The sequence below is a fragment of the Muntiacus reevesi genome, chromosome 2, assembly GCF_963930625.1.
Source record: "Muntiacus reevesi chromosome 2, mMunRee1.1, whole genome shotgun sequence".
NCBI lineage: Eukaryota > Metazoa > Chordata > Mammalia > Artiodactyla > Cervidae > Muntiacus > Muntiacus reevesi.
In genome coordinates, this window is record NC_089250.1 from 154750652 (window position 1) to 154770428 (window position 19777).

General features: G+C 40.0%; 1 protein-coding gene across 7 annotated transcripts in view; it reads left to right on the forward strand.

Moving 5' to 3' along the window:
• Nucleotides 1-192: 192 nt before the first annotated feature.
• The window catches only part of VTI1A (vesicle transport through interaction with t-SNAREs 1A), a 365873-nt gene continuing 346288 nt past the window's right edge, over nt 193-19777 (forward strand). For 2 of the 7 annotated variants that reach the window (XM_065923341.1, XM_065923337.1), the window contains exons 1-3: nt 195-507; nt 9897-9955; nt 14648-14758. In XM_065923341.1, coding sequence (XP_065779413.1) covers nt 414-507; nt 9897-9955; nt 14648-14758 — 264 coding nt within the window. In that variant the 5' untranslated portion in view covers nt 195-413. Of the gene's footprint in view, nt 508-9896; nt 9956-14647; nt 14759-19777 lie in introns of all 7 variants that reach the window. The other 5 variants (XM_065923340.1, XM_065923338.1, XM_065923335.1 and 2 more) reach the window with 5 other exon arrangements.

The window sequence follows — 19777 nt, forward strand, 5'->3', positions numbered from 1 at the left end:
CGGGAGGTTCGCCGCACCAACCTTCCGTCGGGAAGCAAGTCCCTCTGGCTTCTAGCTTGGGGAACCGGAACCACTTTCCAAAACTCGGAGGGAGGAAAAAAATGCTTTTCAGTGATTCCTGAGAACACGAATATTTTTTAGGCTTTTGGGGACACTGATTGAAAGGGTTTTCCTTAGAGAACTTCTTAATCTTGGAGCCTAAACGGAAACTGAAACACGCACCCAGCCCAACTTCCGGAGGACCAACATCGCGACGAACAACCAGGAAGCGATCGGCCTGGGAGCTGTCCCCGGTTCTCTGCTCCGCTCTCTAAGGAGGAACTTTCCGGGTCCTTACACTCTGTTTTTCTTGCCCCGCGTGACCTCAGCTCCGACCTAGGCTCCGACCCGGGCCGGCCACTCCGGAACCCGCCATGTCGTCCGACTTTGAAGGCTACGAACAGGACTTCGCGGTGCTCACGGCAGAGATCACCAACAAGATTGCAAGGGTTCCCCGACTCCCTCCTGGTAAGGGCGCTTCCTAGGCCGGGCGGGGGTGTACTGGAGAGTGGGGAGGCTCAGATGTGGACGATGGAACTCTGCCTGAATGTCTCTTAGGCGCGAGCCTGGAGGATGAAGTAGTGGCGGGGCCTCCGGGAGGAATGGTTGAGTGGGTTGAAGAGGGTCGGGGAAGATCCAAGCTGGGCTGTGGGGTGCAGAGCCTTTGGAATCTGAAGCTTTTTTTGAGTTCTTATCTGGACTCCACCACCTTTTTACTCGTATAACCTTGGGAACGTTTCTCTGAGTCTTCGTTTTGGTTGGGTTTTCTGTTTGTTACTTTTGTTTGTGAAATACAGAGATGTGAGAATATTCAACGAGAATGAATTAACGTACCAAGGTCATGGGTCTGCACCATACAGCAACGTTGGTTTGTTAGTAACGATGTTATTACTATAGGCGGCAAAACCGGGTTAAGAGCCGTGGTGCCTGGATTCAAATCCCAGACCTGCCACTTAGAAGTTGTATTTAGGCAAGTTTCTTAACCTCTCTCAACTTTTATTTCTTGGTAAAGTGGAAAGAATTCTGCATCTCTCATGTGAAGATTAAATGACAACATATGTAAAGTCCTTTTTTTAATGTTAGCTGCTATAATCATTAGTATTTTTCATACCACCAAGCCCATTTATTTTTTCTCATCCTTCTTGAGAAACGATGTGTAAAAATTGGTACAGAATAATTTTTCTCACTTTTAAAATCCCACAGCTATCATTCGGAAGAGTTTTTGTGTTTTAGCACATCTTATTTTATTTTTTTATTATTATTATTTTTTTTTTTTGGTTTTGTCAAATGTTTTATTGAGTGTAGACTGCACATCTTATTTTAAATGCTGGACGGTCAACTATGTGAAGGTGGGAGCTGTCTTTGATTTCCTTCGCATTTACTTAGAAGGAGCTCAGGAAAATGTTTAAGGAAATGAACAGATACATAAGTATGGTATCCTGTAATTTTCATCTGTAGGACTTTGTTTTAGGATTTGTTTTCTCTCAATACAGATTTAATTGAGTATTTAGTTGCAAATAAGATGGCTATTCGGGGACTTAGCTGTGGTAGGGAAATCGAACCATCTACCTTCACTCTGTGGTGTAAAGTTTATCTGTGAACCAGTGGTCAACTTCATTGTTCCACCATCTCAGTCAGTCCTTGATGCCAGCAATAATTTCTCCTAGACCTAAGTTGTGATTCCTCTGTTCCTTTCCCCACCTCTCCCCAAACTTAAGTGTTTATAAATAATTTTCTTCCTTTATTTCTTTATTTTTCTCCTCCCCCCCCCCCACCTATTTTCTATTAATAGGGACATTTGCTTGAAGCCAGGATCTCTGAACTTACACCCCACTCATCTCCTGAAGTCCCAGTTAGTTCTGGAGGAGGTGGAGGATGATGTCTTAAAGAGGTATATGAGTCCAAGTGAGGAAACAAGAGGAGAGAACCAAGGTAGCATATACCACGGAGCTCTGCTGCCTGGGAGATTGTTGTGGCTAAAGTGGCCGATGGCCTCATCACTTCATTGATACATCACCTCGCCTCTTCTCTTCAGTTCTGCTTTCCTCCATCACCCAAGATCATCTTGATTTTTGTTGTCATTATCGTTGGAGACTACTTCCTTTGACTTCAGTCCCAGAACCTCAGAATATCAGGATTGGTGGTTTCCTGGGATTTTTGCTCTTTTTTAATAGTCAGAATTATAGCTGAGGAAACATTTTTTGTTTGGGGCTAATAACTTTGGTATTGAGAAGCTATGCTACAAAGTAACAAAGTCGTTCCTGAGTGCAAAATTGTAACAGCCAATTCTAAGAAAACAGATTTGTTACAATTGTGTTTTTTTCTTACCTTTATATTTTAATGTGACCATTCTTACCACAGAGAAAGAAACCTTTGAATTAAGTAACTTAAAAATAAAGACCTCCTACAGCTACAATGTAATGTAAGGTCCAAAGAAGCAGCTTCATGAGAATTGAAAGAAGACTACAGCTGGCACTGGAAAAATGCTTACTAACTTGAATAATTAAATGCTAATAATTCTTAAAAATACTGTGGTTTCCCTTTAATTATTTGTACTTGCTCATTTTATAATCTGTTTCTAGTTGATAAATAGAGAAAGATGAAAAATAGATCTTTGTAGTTGTGCATTTCAGATGTATACCTGTGTACAACAGAAATTGATTATGTGCAACCATGCAAAAGTAGTATGATTAAAAATAATTATAATCTCTTCCTGGCATCATTGGTGGTTGACCCAGAAATTACTTGAGTTAAGAAGTTTAAAAATTGGAGCAAATTTTTCAGCCAAAGCAGTTTAGTCCCTGAAATATTAACTTACTGAAATGGAATTAGAGTAAATTGGATTGATTGCAACTAACTTCATTCTCTGCTGTGCATGTACAATGTGTCAAAGTGTTACTTCCAAGAGAATAGAAAAGAAATATTTTAAAACTTCAAAAAGAAATTTGATTACTCTGTGGTACATTTTAAACAATAATAATAATATTAAAACCTTTCTTCTTAAACTCAAGTGTTTGGATTTTAAGTAGTGTTAGTAATTGGACCAAAAGATTGATCAGTCTCTTCTTAAGTAATATTCTTATGGCACTATATTTGAGCTTTGATTTTAATGATTTGTATTCTGTAGTAAAGTCAGGAAAATGGATGAGTGGAAACCATCGCTAATACTAATTGTGACGTTCCTCTTTCTCTGATGATGAGTCGTAAGTGGGGGAGATACTTTATAGAGATGGGAATTCCATGACATCAGGCAGGCCTCCTGAAGGATTTTAAATGAAAGGTTCCTTTGCAGTTAGTTGCTTGCCTCACCATGGACAGGGAGAAAAATGGTCTGTTGTGAAGCCTATCATTTCGTAGCTGTAGTCAGAAATACCGAGAAAGGCATTATGGTAACTTGGTTACAGTTCACACGTGGCATCAGATCTGTTTAGAATCCCAGCTCTGCTGCTTATTAGATATACAACTTGGGCATATTGCATGGCCTAATTCTGCCTCCTCCACCTGGAAATTCAAGTGTGTGTGTGTGTGTGTGTGTGTTGGGGGTGGGGTGTGTGTATAATAGTTTCACCCTTACAGTGTTGTAAAAGTCAGTTGAAAGAAAGTATGTGATTTTGTTGTTGTTCAGTTGCTACTCTTTGCAACCCATGAACTGCAGCACACCAGGCTCCTCTGTTCTCCACTGTCACCCAGAGTTTGCTCATTGAGTGGGTGATGCTGTCTAACCATCTCATAACTATTAGTAGTTGCCCTCCAGTCTTCTCTGGTAGCATGTTGAATCTTCCAACCTGGATGGCTTGTTTTCCAGTGTCATATCTTTTTGCCTTTTCATACTGTCCAGGGGATTCCCGAGACAAGAATACTGGAATGGGTTGCCATTTCCTCCTCCAGTGGACCATGCTTTGTCACAGCTCTTTGCTATGACCCATCCAGCTTGCGTGGCTCTGCGTGGCATGGCTCATAACTTCATTGAGTTACACAAGCCCCCATTGCTACAACCTAGTTGTGATCCTGGAAGGGGAAAGCATATTGTACCCTGGCACAATTTTTCCTCCCTAAAGAGAGTGCATGATAAATTAGCAACTAGTGATACTGCAGTGATGAAGACAATAGCTGTAGGGTTGGTCAGGACCTCGCTTCTCAGACTTTGGGCTTAGTTGAGCTCTTAAAGAAACATTGGACCTCACTTTTGCTTCCTTTCCGTGCTAGACTAGAGTGAGTCTCTCTGGATGAGCACCTGCATTTGAAGGGAGGTGTGTGATGGGCACTTTGGGGTACAAACTTGGAATTGGACTCTGAACTCAGGGTATCAGGGAGGAAATCAGGGAGAGAAGTGGAAGTGGTGGGGTGAGATGGATGTCTTTTCTGGAAGGAGATGCTTCAGCCTAGCTAATTGATTATGCTCCATCCCTGGAGGCTTTTGGATCCTGTCTAGACGTGGCCACGTGGGGAGGAAGGTGTGACATTCATCCATGAGTCTCTCTTGCCTTTGCAAAGTGATTGTAATAAGAGAATTCAGAAAAGTCTGCTTTTATTTATGAATACTGTGGTTTGCTTAACATACATGTGGTTCTGGAGCTGTAATGTTGATGTGTAACTGTTGAGCACTTGAAATGTAGCTGTTGCCCTGTAGTGAAATGATGATGTTTTTAATATTATTAAAATTAAAAAATATTAAAATGAATTTCTCCTGTTTTTTTTTTTTTTTTTTTTTTTTTTGCTTTTTGAAATGTGGCTACTAGAAAATTTGAAATTCTGTTATGTGACTTGCATGCATTATATTTTCATTCTATATAATTAGAGTTGAAGAGATAGTTCCAGACCTAATTCAGGAACTCAGGTGCGGAGTGAGTTGAAGTAGGATGGGTAAGGTTTGAGTTAGGCACACTAACACATACCCACATTCTAATCCCTTAAATAATTTAGTTAAGCTGAATAATAGCCTTGGGCTACCCAGATGGCTCAGTGGGTAAAGAATCCACCTGCGATACAGCAGATGCCAGAGACACAGGTTCGATCCCTGAGTTGGGAAGATACCCTGGAGGAGCGAATGGCAACCCACTCCAATATTCTTGCCAGGAGAATCCCATGGTCAGAGGACCCTGGTGGGCTACAGTCCATGGGATCACACAGAGTTGAACATGGCTGAAGCAACTGAGCATGCATGTACACATGCATGGCAAGTAATAGCTTCACTGGTTTTTTAAAAATATTTAATTTTAGAACAGGTTTAGATTTATAGAGAAATTACAAAAATAATACAGAGAATTCCTGTGTAGTCCATGTCCAGTTTCCTCTATTGTTAACTTCTTATATTAATATGATACATTTCTTGCAGCCAGTAAGCCTGTGTTGCTACTTATTATTAACTGAAGTCCATACTTTATTTGTATTTCCTTAGTTTTCTTTAGTGTCTTTTTACTATTCTAGGGTCCAGTCCAGGGTACTACAAATCACTTGTAGTAGTCATGACTCCTCAGGTTCCTCTTAGTTGTGACAGTTTCACAGCCCTTTCTTTGTTTTTGATGACTTTATAGTTTAGACAAATACTGACCAACTGTTTTATAAATGTTCCTCAGTTGGGATTTGCCAGATGTTTTTCTCATCATCAGACTAGGGTTGTAAGTTGTTGAGAGGAAGACCAGAGAGGTAAACCACCGTTTTCATCACATCATGTCAGGAATTCACACTGTAAGGTAACTTAGCAGTCTTGATATTAACTTTGACCACCTGGCTAAGGTAGTATTTGTCAGGTTCCTCTACTGTAAAGTTACTCTTTTCCCTCTTTCCATATTCTTAGAAGGAAATCATATGCATAGTCCACACTTAAGGAGTAGGGGATCATGCTTCATCCCCTTGAAGGCTGAGGATTTATGTAAATTATTTGGACTACTTCTATATGATTCTTCTAGAGAGATTTGTCTATTCTCCTCCCCTTGTTAATCCAGTCATTTATATGCACAGACTCATTTATACTTGGTGTTGTATTCCAATACCACTTTATTTTTCTGCTCAGATTATTGCAACTTTGACCATTGGAATTCCTTCCAGCCAACATTTGTGTCATTTTGATATATGCCCATCAGTGGGTTTTTTTTCCCTCCCCTTATTAGCATTTTCTTACTTTCTGATATTGTAAGATACTCCAGAATCATCCTGTATTTTTTGTATACCAGTCCTTGAATCAGCAGCTATTTCTCCAAGGAGTCCTCTTTCCTTTTATTGAAAAATGGTGTTAGAAACCAAGATCTGGACATTAGGTGTGCACGTTGGTACTGAGGTTTTATTACTTCTGGACCCTTTTAGCTGACATAACAAAGAGAAATGTGTGTATGGTAACTTATGTATATGTACATACTGATAAGGTTTTGTGTATGAGACTATTTATAATAAGCTAAGCATGAGTTATATTAATGTCTCCAACTCCAGTCCTTTAGTCACACAAATAGAATGGGTTTGTCTTAATTATTTCTTTCATAAAGGGAAACTTGCCATTCTAAGTAGGAAGATTTGCCCCAGGCCCCACTGATACAATTTTTCTTTCTTTCTCTCTTTTGTGTGTGTGTGTGTATGTGAAATTTGAACAGAATATGTACCTTAGTTAATAATACTATATTGCATGTCAGTTTCCTGTTTGTTTGTGTGTTTGTTTTACAACATAACATTTCTTTATATTCTCAGAATTGGATTAGAATTTTCAAGCCTCATTCAAAAAATTTTTTTAAATCACTGAGATAGTAAACTTTCTAGACTTTTAGCAGTAATACTAGATGCCAAAATAAATGGAACTATATCAAAGTTTTGGGTGAATATAAATTAAAAATCTAGCATCCTATTCATACTTGGTCAAACAAATGGAACCAAAATGTTATAAATATTTTAGCTAGACAAACATTCATAAAGTTTCTAAAATATATATATCTTATATGTACTATATATATATATGTATGTATACAAAACCTTTTCTACTACATTTGATAAAGGCTTGAGAAAGAACAACAAAAAATGAGATGGAGAAGTTGGAAAACACAAACTAAATTAAACGGGAGTACTGAGTATTAAAATAGAGCAGCCGTGTCTAAAAACAACTGGACTATATGATGACCTTTTACAACTTTTCTTATTCTCTGTGAGTAACAAATATGTTGCTGAATTATAAGACTCATGGATTCATTCAGTAAACACACAGTCAACACCTACCGTGTACAACTCTGTGCTAAATACAGAAATAGGACAAAGGTGTGTCGAGAACGGTCCCTGTCTTCAAGGAGCTGGAAATGAGGCTGAAGGGAACCAATTACTAATGACCATCAGGGATGCTAGGGCAGAGCACGGAGGTCTAGGAATTCAGAGGCAATAAGATCATGTCCTGGGAGGTCACCTGGAAGGGTAGTGGGATTTAGCAGACAGAAAAGGGGGAGGACTAAATGAGTTGCACTAAGTGGATGCAGTGGGCATCTCCTGCTTCAGAAGGCCCAGAATCCTCTGTTCTATCTTCTGAGAGCATCTCCTCAATTTTCCTTTGAGAAATTCTCTAAGCCCAGTCTTGGTGGAACTGCCAGCCTGCCATGCCCTGTCCAGGTCAAGAAGAAAATACCTTACTCAAGGGGGGACAGTCAGTGAATTTTCGCCAGAAATTGGAATTTGGACTCTGCTTCTGCAGAGACTGTCAGTGAGTTCCTGCTCCTTTGGTTCACTGAGCCACCGTGGTACTGCCCTCCCCGGGCTTGGGAACTCAGGTTTTCCATTGATTCTTCGTTCTTTTTATTCCGTCGCTGTTTCGTGTCTGTTTGCAACCCGATGGACTGCAACATGCCATGCTCTTCTATCCTCCACTACCTCCTGGAGTTTGCTCAAATGCATGTCCATTGACTCGGTGATGCCATCTAACCATCTCATCCTCTGCTGCTCCCTTCTCCTTGTGCCTTCAATGTTTCTCAACATCAGGGTCTTTTCTGATGAGTCGGCTGTTTGCATCAGGTGGCCAAAGTATTGGAGCTTCAGCTTTAGCATCAGTCTTTCCAATGAATATTCGGAGTTAATTTCCTTTAGGATTGACTGGTTTGATCTCCTTGCAGTCCAAGGGACTCTCAAGAGTCTTCTCCTGCACCACAATTCAAAAGCATCAGTTCTTTGGCGTGCTGCCTTCTTTGTGGTCCAACTCTCACATCCGTACATGACTGCTGGAAAAACCATAGCTTTAACTTTGCCGACAAAGTGCTGTCTCTGCTTTTTAATATGCTAAGTTTGTCATAGCTTTTCTTCCGAAGAGCAAGCATCTTTTAATTGCATGACTTCAGCCACTATCTGCAGTGATTTTGGAGCCCAAGAAAGAAAATCTGTTACTGCTTCCACTTTTCCCCTGTCTATTTGCCATGTGATGAGACCCTGTGAGCCACCCTGAATTATTCCAATAAATTCTATTTTTGACTTAGGTTAGCCAGAATCAGTTCTGTTATATTCAGCCAAAGAACCTAAATAGTACCTTGAACAAAGACTTAGGTCAGGGAATAAAATTGCGCTTTGATAGTAATGGATAGCATGCAGAGCACATACTAGAGAGCTAGTAGTTGGAAATACAGTTGGAAAAGTTGCTTGGGTCTGGAATGTGGAGGGCCTTGACTTCCAGGCTCAAGTGATTCAACCAGAGCCACATTTCTGGAAGATTAAAAGAGGGAAGAGGGCAGGTATGGTGAAAATGAAACCAGCGTGGTTGGTAGCATAGCTTCTTTTGTAAATTCTTGTACTCACTGCACTATTTATTCATTTTGCTACCATGTTTTGAGAACTGATTATACATCAGGCTCAGGGCTAGACTGTAGAACTAGGACATGGTTCCTGTCTTCCCAGAGCCTCCAAGGTAGAAGATAAATCAGACCTGTGAGTGTGAGAGATAAATCATGAGGCTTATGTAAGACATGTAGGAATTTTCTATAAGAGCAAGTAATTAATTCTTCTGTTGGGTTAGAAAAAACTTCAAAAGCTGGTGATTTCTGGGGAGAGATAAATGGACTGATAGACTTGGAATGGGGATAAGGATAATTTTTCCGAAAGTATCTGCTAGAACATGTCTCTCCTAGAATGGAGCATTGTAGTTGGGTTATAGCTTGATTGTGGTACGGTTTGAAGAAATCACATACAGATATTTAGCACTTCACAAATTAGAAGTAATTCCTCTTGCATCAACTTATTTGAGCTAAAAAGAGTCCAGTAGGTGTTTTTAATTTCCAGTTTAGAGAGTATATACCAAGTCTCAGCTAAAAACTCTTTCTTACCCAAGATCCCATAATCATGAGTAGATGATAGTTTGGGGTTTAGAATAAGTAGTTCTGACTTCACATATTTCTTCCATTACATTCAACTCTTAATGAGAGCACAATTTTTTAAAGGATGGTAAGATCTTGCTTAGTTGTAGGAATTGTTACATGTCACTTTTGGTTTTTTAGTTTGTGGATTTTTGTCTTGTTGTTATATATGACTTTTTTAATATGTGACTTTTAAGTTGTACTCATGAGTACATTATTCCCAGTTTATTAAATTCATGAGTTTGCAGATTCCTCATGCCACCCGTAAATCTCTTGTTGACACAGTCTCTTGTAAAGAGAAAAATAACTTTTGGTTTTTCTTAAAAATGTTAGAGCATCTCTTCAGCACTCTACAGGATTATGTGTTTCCAGATTGCCTGTAATCAGTGTCTTACAGCGTTTCCTAACCCACCGAAGAAGAATATGGCCGTTGCCTGATATGCTAATTCTTTACTCTGATTGATCAGAAAGGAAAAAAAGATATATAAAAATAGAATTTTTTAAGTATTAAGTTTATCTGTAACCTTAGCAATTCCTTGATATTGTTTGTTTCAGATGAGAAGAAACAGATGGTTGCAAATGTGGAGAAACAGCTCGAAGAAGCGAAAGAACTGGTACGTACAGACTTAGTAATATATTTAAAACACAACCAAAGCCATTTAGTCTGATGCCTTCCTCTAAGCCTCATTTATGCATTGTAGAAATGTGAAACATACCTGATTAACAGTTCATGATTAAGAATTCATCAATGTCTACATTGAAGAGAATTTAATAGCTTCTTGGGATTTTATTCCTCTTAGTAAAGGTGATTCATTAAATGCCCACTTCAAATTTTTATCACTTTATAATACCTTTCATAATAGCTATAAATAGGTAACCCTGGCTAAAGGTGTATTAGGTACCAGATATGGGTTAAGCATGTTATTTGCTTTATACTATTTAATTTTCACAAAATCTCTGTGAGACAGGGACTGTTTGTCAAAAACTGTTAAGGATCGAGATTTTCCCTACTTGCCCATTCACAGGTGAGCTTGCCACAATCTCAAGGATGCTGATAGAAGACATTAGATTCCTACGTCAGAGACAAAAGGCTTTTATTACTCACAGAAAAGCTGCTGCCAAAATTTCAACAGGCTTGTGTCAGTTCCCTGAGCCCCAATTGCCAAGGGGCTGATGCATGTTTGCCTAGAAAAATGCCTACACATCAGTGGATTATCTTATAGGAGAGGAACGTGGGGCCTGGGAAGGATACTGCTTCATAGCAGCCTGTAAGCAAGCCTGGTCTTTGCCCCAAGGCACACGTTGTTTCCTGCCCCCAGATCGCTCCCTGCCTGGGAGAAGAGTTACCAGGGCCTTGCATTCTTAGGGTTGCAGCAAGACACGTAGAAGTGTGAGAGAGATACAGAGGAACATCATTACCCCCATTTTGTAGATGGAAAAACTGAGGCTTAGACAGATTAATTAACTTGTCTGTGGTCCCACACCCAGTTAGTGCTTGAGTTTTAACTCACCCACTACTTTTGATACTAATAATTCTCAAATCAAGGAACAAAAAGTATTGAAATATATTGTGTCCTAATTTGGGGTTTCAAAGACTTGTATAACAAGTATGATCGTCTTGTTCCTGCATTGTGATCCTAAATGGGGGTGTTGCTTTTCTCCATACTGGAGGGTACCACTTGGTGTTCCTCCAGTACGATATAGTTACTACAGTTTCCCAGGTGTGTTCCTGTTAACTGGTGTTGCCTGTTCAGACAAGTTTGGAAAACTGCAGCTTAAACACAATTCTCCAATTATGGGTCTTTTTTTGGTTATTATTGGTTTGGACAAAAAATTCATTCACGTATTTTTCATAAGATGTTATAGAAAAACCTGAATGAATGTTTTAGGCCAACCCAATATTTTTCTACTGAGTTTCTCTCAGTAAAGAATGCACAGTAATAGTAAGGCTCAGCAGTAAAGAATCTGCCTGTAATACAATGCACTGCATAAGATGCAGGTTTGATCCCTGGGTTGGGAAGATCCTCTGGAGAAGGAAATGGCAACCCACTCCAGTATTCTTGCCTGGAGAGTTCCATGGACAGAGGAGCCTGGCGGGCTACAGTCCATGGGGTTGCAAAAGAGTTGGACATGACTGAGCAACTAAACATTGACAACAGCAATGTTTTTCTGTAGAACTTCCTTAGACTCTTAAGTTGTATCGAGGCATGATGAATGTCTCCAAAGGACTCTAAGGGGTGGCACTCCAAGCTAATTTGCCTGAGTAGCAGGGCCATACACGGCAGGCCTGCTGCTCAAGATGGATGGGGGGTTCTGAGGAGTAGGCGATTATAGCTCCCCATTACACCCAGACACTTCCTTTCGTGTCTGTGAGTGCTCAGGCAGCAAGCTGCAGAGCTGCTGCTCCATCTTGCCCATCTCCGGTTCTTTTCTAGCTGTCAGAACGCCTGTGCATTCCATACCCTGTAGAAGTGAAAGTGAAAGTCACTCAGTCATGTCCAACTCTTTGTGACCCAGGGACTATACAGTTCCTGGAATTCTCCAAGCCGGGATACTGGAGGGGATAGTCTTGACCTTCTCCAGGGGATCATCCCAACCCAGGGATCAAACCCAGGTCTCCCGCATTGCAGGTAGATTCTTTACCAGCTGAGCCACCAGGGAAACTGAAGAATACTGGACCTTCCTGACCCAGGAATCGCACTGGAGCCTCCTGCATTGCAGGTGGATTGTTTACCAACGGAGCTGTCTGGGGAGCCCCTACTCCGTAAGAGATACTTCTCATCTCCCTGTCTCTGCAGGAGCAACTTTATCCTAACTCCTCAGCCTCTCATCTTTGCTTCTATTTTGAAAGTTGCTTGGTTTTTCCAAATTCTTTTCTCTTTCCTTTCTTTTTTACAATCAACTGTTTTCCTCCTGCTTCCTGGCCTTCATGTACGAAGACTGAACTTTGATATGCCATAGCTGCCAACCAAGATGCTTCTTCCTTCTGGTTGGTATGCTTGCCATACATAGTGCATGCTCAGTTTCTCAGTCGTATCCGACTCCTTGCAATCCCTTGGACTGTAGCCCACCAGTCTCCCCTGCCTATGGGGATTCTCCAGGCAAGAATACTCGAGTGGGGTGTCATGTCCTTCTCCAGGGGATCTTCCCGACCCAGGGATCAAACCTGGGTCTCCTGCATTGCAGGCAGATTCTTTACCACTGAGCCACCAGGGAAGTACAAGTGGTCAATTCTTTGGATCTTGGGCTAACCTCTTAGCTTGTTAAATTCTCAGTAGCAGGGTATTTGTTTGTCTCTGCCATAAAAATCTATGTTTTGGTTCATTGGTTTGCCTTCTTTTGGAAATACTGATTTACATGATGATGTTAGAAAGCTTCTTTCCTAATAACCAAAATTTCACTCTACCAAGAACTGTAAAATGTGGTTATACCCCTGTGGAGCTGATGGTCATCTCCAGTTGTTACTAATATGAAGAGTTTTGTCTTAGATGTGTGATTCTGTTTGTTTAAAATGTCTAGGCAGCTGACTTAATCCTGATGGCATCCTTGTTAAGGACACGCATCATTATATACTGTGTTTTTGATGAGGACCCTAGGAAAAGAACTTCATTATGATTTTATTTGTTAGGATTAGTCGTTTTTCTGTTGAACAGTTTGTATTAATCTCTTGGACACTGCATGTCTCATAATTACTATGTCTTCCACTTGACATTGGCCATGTGAATGTTGTGACAATATAAAACTAGTAGTATTACTCTTGTTTCTGGTTTCATTTCAAGTGCTTGTCATGTGTTACCTTTTTCTTTGTCTTACCTTAGTTAGAATGTCCTTATCAAATGCCTGAAACAGAAATGTAGTTAACACGCAGATTTTCTCTTACATGTGCTTTTGCGGTTGTTTGTCTGGATGATCCTGCTCAACCTTTCTAGGGCTCAGTCCTTAATGACAGTTTCAGAGAAGTGCTCAAATATTGCGTTGCTGGGTAACTGATGTATTAGTGCTTCATATTTACGCTGAGATATGGCAATAATTTAAATAGTTACTGCTTAAATCAAGGCTAATTAAAACTTTTTTCCTTTATAAAATTTAAAGACTGTGAGTTGAAACTTTTTTTTTTATTTTGTTTATCTGAATTCTACTATTTTTACTCAGACTCTTAACACCAGACAAGTAAGAGTTGTATTCGTGCCAAGTGTGTAATGTTTATGGAAATAATTTATTTAGGCTATTTACTTTGAGAGGCAAAATATCTGACAGCATTTTTGGATGTGAGTTTATTAGACATGGCCTGAGCCAATTTGTAGTTGTTGGTTTTTATTTTTTAATGCCAAATATACATAAGCTATCTTTGACACCTTACATCATGCTTGCTGTCTTTCTACTTCATCATCAGTAATCACCACTCCTATTATCCACATTAGTTGAGTAATTACCAAGTAAAAGATACTGTTCTAAGCACATTATAGGAATTACCCTGTTTAATCTTTATAGCTGTCTTACAAAAGACATACTATTTTTTTAGAAATGAGATGAGTGAGACCCACAGAAGTTAAGAAGCCTGTCCAAGCTTGCATAACTAGTAAGCATGGAGCCTATGATGTGAACACAGGTGTCTGACTTGAAAGCCTGTTTTCTTAACCATCTATTTCAATATTGCCTCCCATGAAACGCTCACGTGTTATATCCAGGTTGTTATAAAGTGCCCTGCTGTGATTTCACTGAGCTTTGTGCGATTTAATATGTTACTATATCCATTTAGGTCCATATCCACCTGGTTATAAAGTATGACATTGGAGGTCATGATCACATATTGGTTGGCATATGTATTTCCTAATCAGAAAAGACTTTCCAGGAGAATTTTCACCAAACAACTGAGACTGGGCTGATATTTCATAGAGTAACTGTAGAAATCAAGGTTTGGTGTGTCATCTCATAGTCCTAGTGGTTTGAGGTCAGAAGACCAGACCAGTTTGGGTTGGATGATAGGGTACTCTGCACACAGTAAAATCATTATCACGGAGGGCGTTTGGCTTAATGCACGTGGTTTTAAAAGTTCTTGACAGAGTAAACACTTTGGCACTCTGTGTGACACTTGGCAAGTCCTCAGTAGCTGTTTATTGACCTTAACAAAAATGGAGCACAAAAGTGGTCCCAGAGTTCACTTGACCACAGGCAGTTTGCTCCCTGGGTCTGGTTCCTCAAGTTGTAAAATGAGGACTTAGAGTTAAATCCTTTCAGCTCTCAACACCTAGTCACGTGAAGAGTAAGCAGATGGTTTAAACCACGGTTTTCTCTCACCCTTCCAGCTGGAACAGATGGATTTGGAAGTCCGAGAGATACCGCCCCAAAGTCGAGGAATGTACAGCAACAGAATGAGAAGCTACAAGCAAGAAATGGGAAAACTCGAGACAGACTTCGTGAGTCAGATTCAGTCCTTTACTATACTTGCCAATCTTTACAGTGATTGTCTTTTTTTTTTTTTTTTTTATTGCTTCCCCCACACATCTTAGTCAGCATTAAGTATGTCATCTTTAGGAGCTTGTGCCAAAGACATGCAACAGCTTCCATTGTATTGTTTGTAGAGCTGGCTAATGATGGACTTGAAGGTATGTTGGATTCCTGACTCACAAAATAGACCCAAGTCATGTGGTTTTTGAGTTTGGATGGTATTTATTGATATTTAGCATTTATCAGAATTCTGAAATCTAATTTGGGGCCTTTCAGAGTTTGCAGGGTTTAAGCTGCATTGTTCATGGATGAACTTCAGGGACTTGTGAATGTTCTGAAATTATATCAGTATATTTGGATGTGTGTTTCTATATGTATATTTTTCTAAGATAGGCTTCATAGCCTTTATTACCAGAGTTTTAAAAGGATATATTACACTTCTCCCCTTCAGGAGCTCAATTAATAGTTTATATAAGAGGTCCTTTGTATTGAGTGTCTTATGAGAATATTTAGCTTTCTCTTCCTATATATCTGACTTTCAACTCCACCCACCATTAGCAAATTTAAGAATATAAATTTAAAGATATTCACATTAAAATTGTTAGTAATTAGAAGGTAATAGTAGCAGAAAGATACAGGTGAGCAATTCCACTTCTGGGTATATATTCCAGAAAATTGAAAGCAGGATCTTGAAGAGATATGTGTTATTATGGCAATACCCAAAGATGGAAGCAACCCTAAAAGAAAGAAAGAAAGAAAGAAATGAAGTTGCTCAGTCATGTCCGATGTCCGACTCTTTATGACCCCATTGACTGTAGCCTACCAGGCTCCTCTGTCCATGGGATTCTCCAGGCAAGAATACTGGAATGGGTTGCCATTTCCTTCTTCCTTCGATTCCTGACCCAGGAATCGAACCCCGGTCTGCCGCATTGCAGGCAGACGCTTTACCCTCTGAGCCACCAGGGAAGCCCATAGTGTGCGTTAACAGGTGAGTGGATGAACACAATGTGGTGTGTGCATGGACTATTAATGCAACCTTGAAAATGCAGGAGATTCTGACATATGTTATGGCATGGTGAACACTGAGGACATTATTCTAAGTTAAATAAGCCAGTCACAAAAGACAAATACTTCGTTTCCACTTATATGAGGCACTTAAAGTAGAAAGTAGATTGGTGGTTGCCAAGTGCTGAGGGAAGGAGAACTGGGCAGCTACTGTTTCATGGCTGTAGAATTTCAGCTTTGTGGCATGAAAAGCTGTAGAAATTTGTTGCTCAGCCATGTGAATATATTTCACTGCATTGAACTATACACTTAACATTGGTGAAGATGGTAAATTTTATATGTATTTTACCACAATTAAAATTTTAAAAAGTGTAGATGAAGAAAGATCTGAGCTTACCATACCATGAGCGACTGGAGTCAGGTGTGGGTACGTAAGCCAACTGTATTTCTGACCCTGGGGTCCAAATTTATAAAGAAAGTTGAGAATTTATAAGGACCCTTCTGCCTGTTCCCTCCACAGCTGTTTCAGTTTTGGAAACCACATTTCCTAGACCACAGTGTACCCTCCCACTGCAAGACCAATGGTACTGAGTCTCATAAAAATTTCACCTGGAGTTTGGAAGTAGGGTGACTTGCAGTTTTGCATATTTGTTTTACATTATCATGGGTAGTTGCCTGAGAAGCTGAGTCTGGGTATGTCAATGACTCTGATGCAATTACTTTTTAAGTTGCATGCCTATTAATTAAAAAGAAAAAATCGGAATCCACGATAGGCCTAAATTCAGGAGAGAAATGTAACTGCCTCGCTTCTGCAGTTTGTACTAGATAAAACTTTCCTTGCTTGTAAAAGTTAGGTTCCCTTAGCAAGAGTGTGAGAGATGATGAGAAAATTGGATTGATTTAAGAATCTGTTAACTTAAAATTGTACTTCTAATTAAAATTAATATTTTAATATAAATGATTAAAGTAAAATAAATATATATAAGGATTATTTTAGTTTGTTTACCTCATCTCTATGAAGTGCTTTTCTAAAGATTTTCTTCCCTTGGTTTGTAAAACAACTAAGCACATTAGTCTGCTAGCATTGCCATACAATGTACCCCAAACGGGGTGGCTTAAGCAACAAAAATGTATCTCCTTGACGTTCTGGAGTCTAGACGTCCAAAATCAAAGTGTTGTAAGGGTTTGTTTCTTATGAGGCCTCTCTCTGTAGCTTGTGGATGGCCGTCTTCTCCCTGTGTCTTCACAGTCTGTATGTGTTTATGTTCTAATTTCTTCTTCTCATACAGAAACCAGTTGTATTAGATTAAGGCTCACCCCAATGACTTCATTTTATTTCATTTAACTCTTTAAAGACCCCCGGCTCCACGTACAGTCACATTCTGAAGTGTTAAGGGTTAAACTTCAACACATGAAATGGGGGGACATGATTCAACCCATAACACTAAATTTGGAGAAGGAAATGGCAACCCACTTCAGTATTCTTGCCTGGAACATCCCATGAATGGAGGAGTGTGGCGGGCTACAGTCCATGGGGTCTCAAAGAATCGGACACAACTGAGCAACTTCACTGCACTGCAACACTAAATTTGGTTTTAATCTTTTCTTCTTAATTTTTTTTTTCAGAAGTTAAGTTGCTTTTATGGCTTCTAAGTCAGCTAACTCAGTGTTAAGAATTTTTTCCCTAACAACTGTAATCTTGAGTAGAGTCCTTCAGGTATTTGGATATCACATAGGTAAACATTCTTCAGGTGTCTCTTCTGTTATGAAGAAAAATGGAATGAATAACTATGAACTAAACATTTATTCTCTGGGTGATCATTAAGATTCTTGTGTTTATTTGTATATTTGCTACACAGTTCCCTTCTACTGTGTCAGGAGACATCCTTCACCACCACCACCATCAGTGCCTTGTATGTGATTCACAGTTTATAAAGTGCTTTACCATACATTATTTCATTTCAATGTATAAAGAGTAGACAGAACAGCTGTAGATTACTATCCCCGGTTTACACACGATAAAACAAAGAGGTCCAACTTGATTATGGATTTCATTCAACAAATGTTTTAGTTTTCTTTTTTCCTTTATTTTTGGCTGTGTTGGGTCTTTGTTGGTGCACACTGGCTTTCTCTAGTTGTGGCGAGTGAGGGCTACTCTCAGTTATGGTGCTTCTGGATTGCAGTGGCTTTTCTCTTCTTGCAGAGTGCAGCCCCTCAATGTGCAGGCTCTGGAGTTGCAGACGAGGGCTCAGTAGTTGCAGTCTGCAGGCCCTAGAGCACAGGTTCAGTAGTTGTGGCACATGAGCTTAGTTGCCCCACTGCATGTGGAATCTTCTTGGACCAGGGGTTGAAGCCACATCCCCTGCATTGGCAGGCAGGTTCTTAACCCACTGGACCACCAGGGAAGTCCTCAAGAGATCTTTCTCAAGCTCTGTAGTAATCAGGCAGTGTCCTGGGTGCTGGGAAAAAAGCCATGATTAAGAGATCAAGTTCTTGCTCTTATGGAATTTATATTGTAGTAGGAATGATGAGAAGCAAATAAATGCATATATCTTAATTTCAGATAGTGATAAATTCTATAAATAAGGTGAGTAAGTTGATAGTGACCAGCAGGGCTGTTGTGGCTGTTTTTGCTTGGGTGTTCTCTGCTTGAGTGGGGGAGGGAGGGGGGTGCCTGTGGTTACAGAGGGAAGCAGAGGAATGATCAGTAAGGGTGCTGTCGGTGTAGTAAGACCTTGGCTTTCCTCTGTCTTGACTGGAAGTGATTCTAGGACTTTGAGAAGTAAGTGATCCTTTGCCTCCTGTTTTACAGTTTTGTCCACTTTACCATTTTTGTCACATGACGTATTTGAATACAATGTAGAAAATATTTACATAATTCCCTTTTGACTCTTATTTTCTTCTTACATTTAATTCTTTTATTTTTTAATGGAATGACAGATATCTTCTTAAACATGTTGGATTACTTTGTTATATTGATATATCTAGAAGTATTAAATCCCAAGAAAAAGTAGTGGAGATGGTCCTTCATCTTTTATTTGCAATGTTTATTGCAAATGAAGAAATTCTCTCATTGCCCTGGTACTATCAAGACCTTGGGGGAACATCTGTGCTGGTGGGGAAAGGCAGAGGACAACTCAACACTTTTTTCTTCAACCCCATTGCCTACTTACTTTCTTTTTTCTGGCCCTCTTCCTCCTCTGCCCGTTCTTCAGCTGCCTGGATTCTTCAGGCTTCTTTTCCACTTAACCCACTGTCTCACTCCATGTGTTATCGCTCCTGTGACTTCAATGACCACAGCTATATTCTCTTGCATTTCTCACAGAGACCTCCCTCCAGCTCTCAATTCATATTCCTTACTATTTACTGGGCACTTCTAATCCAAGGTCCTTTAAACCTTAAATTTGACAATGCCAGTCATTTCAGCATGAGCTTAAGTTTTTCCCTCTTTATCTTCTTGCACATCCAGTTGGTCACTGAGAGTTAACAATTCTCCCACTTAAATATTTCCTGCTTTCATCACCACCACTGGAAGCCTTCATGTTTCTCAATCTGGATGATTGTAGTAGCCTTTTCTTCTTCTATTCTTCTCCCAACCTAAACCACCCTTCTCTCCACTCTGGAATGATCTTTCTAACACCTTGATCTGAATATGTCTCACTGTTCCACAAAATTCTACAGAGTTCTCATTGCCTGCTGAATCAAATTCAGGTCAGCGTCTAGGCTTTCTGTCCTGTTCCATTGTTTCTTTGCATGTCTAGTAATTTTATTAGTTCAGTTCAGTTCAGTCGCTCAGTCGTGTCCGACTCTTTGCGACCCCATGAACCCCAGCACGCCAGGCCTCCCTGTCCATCACCAACTCCTGGAATCCACCCAAACTCATGTCCATCGAGTCGGTGATGCCATCCAGCCATCTCATCCTCTGCCGTCCCCTTCTCCTCCTGCCCCCAATCCCTCTTTTCCAATGAGTCACCTCTTCGCAT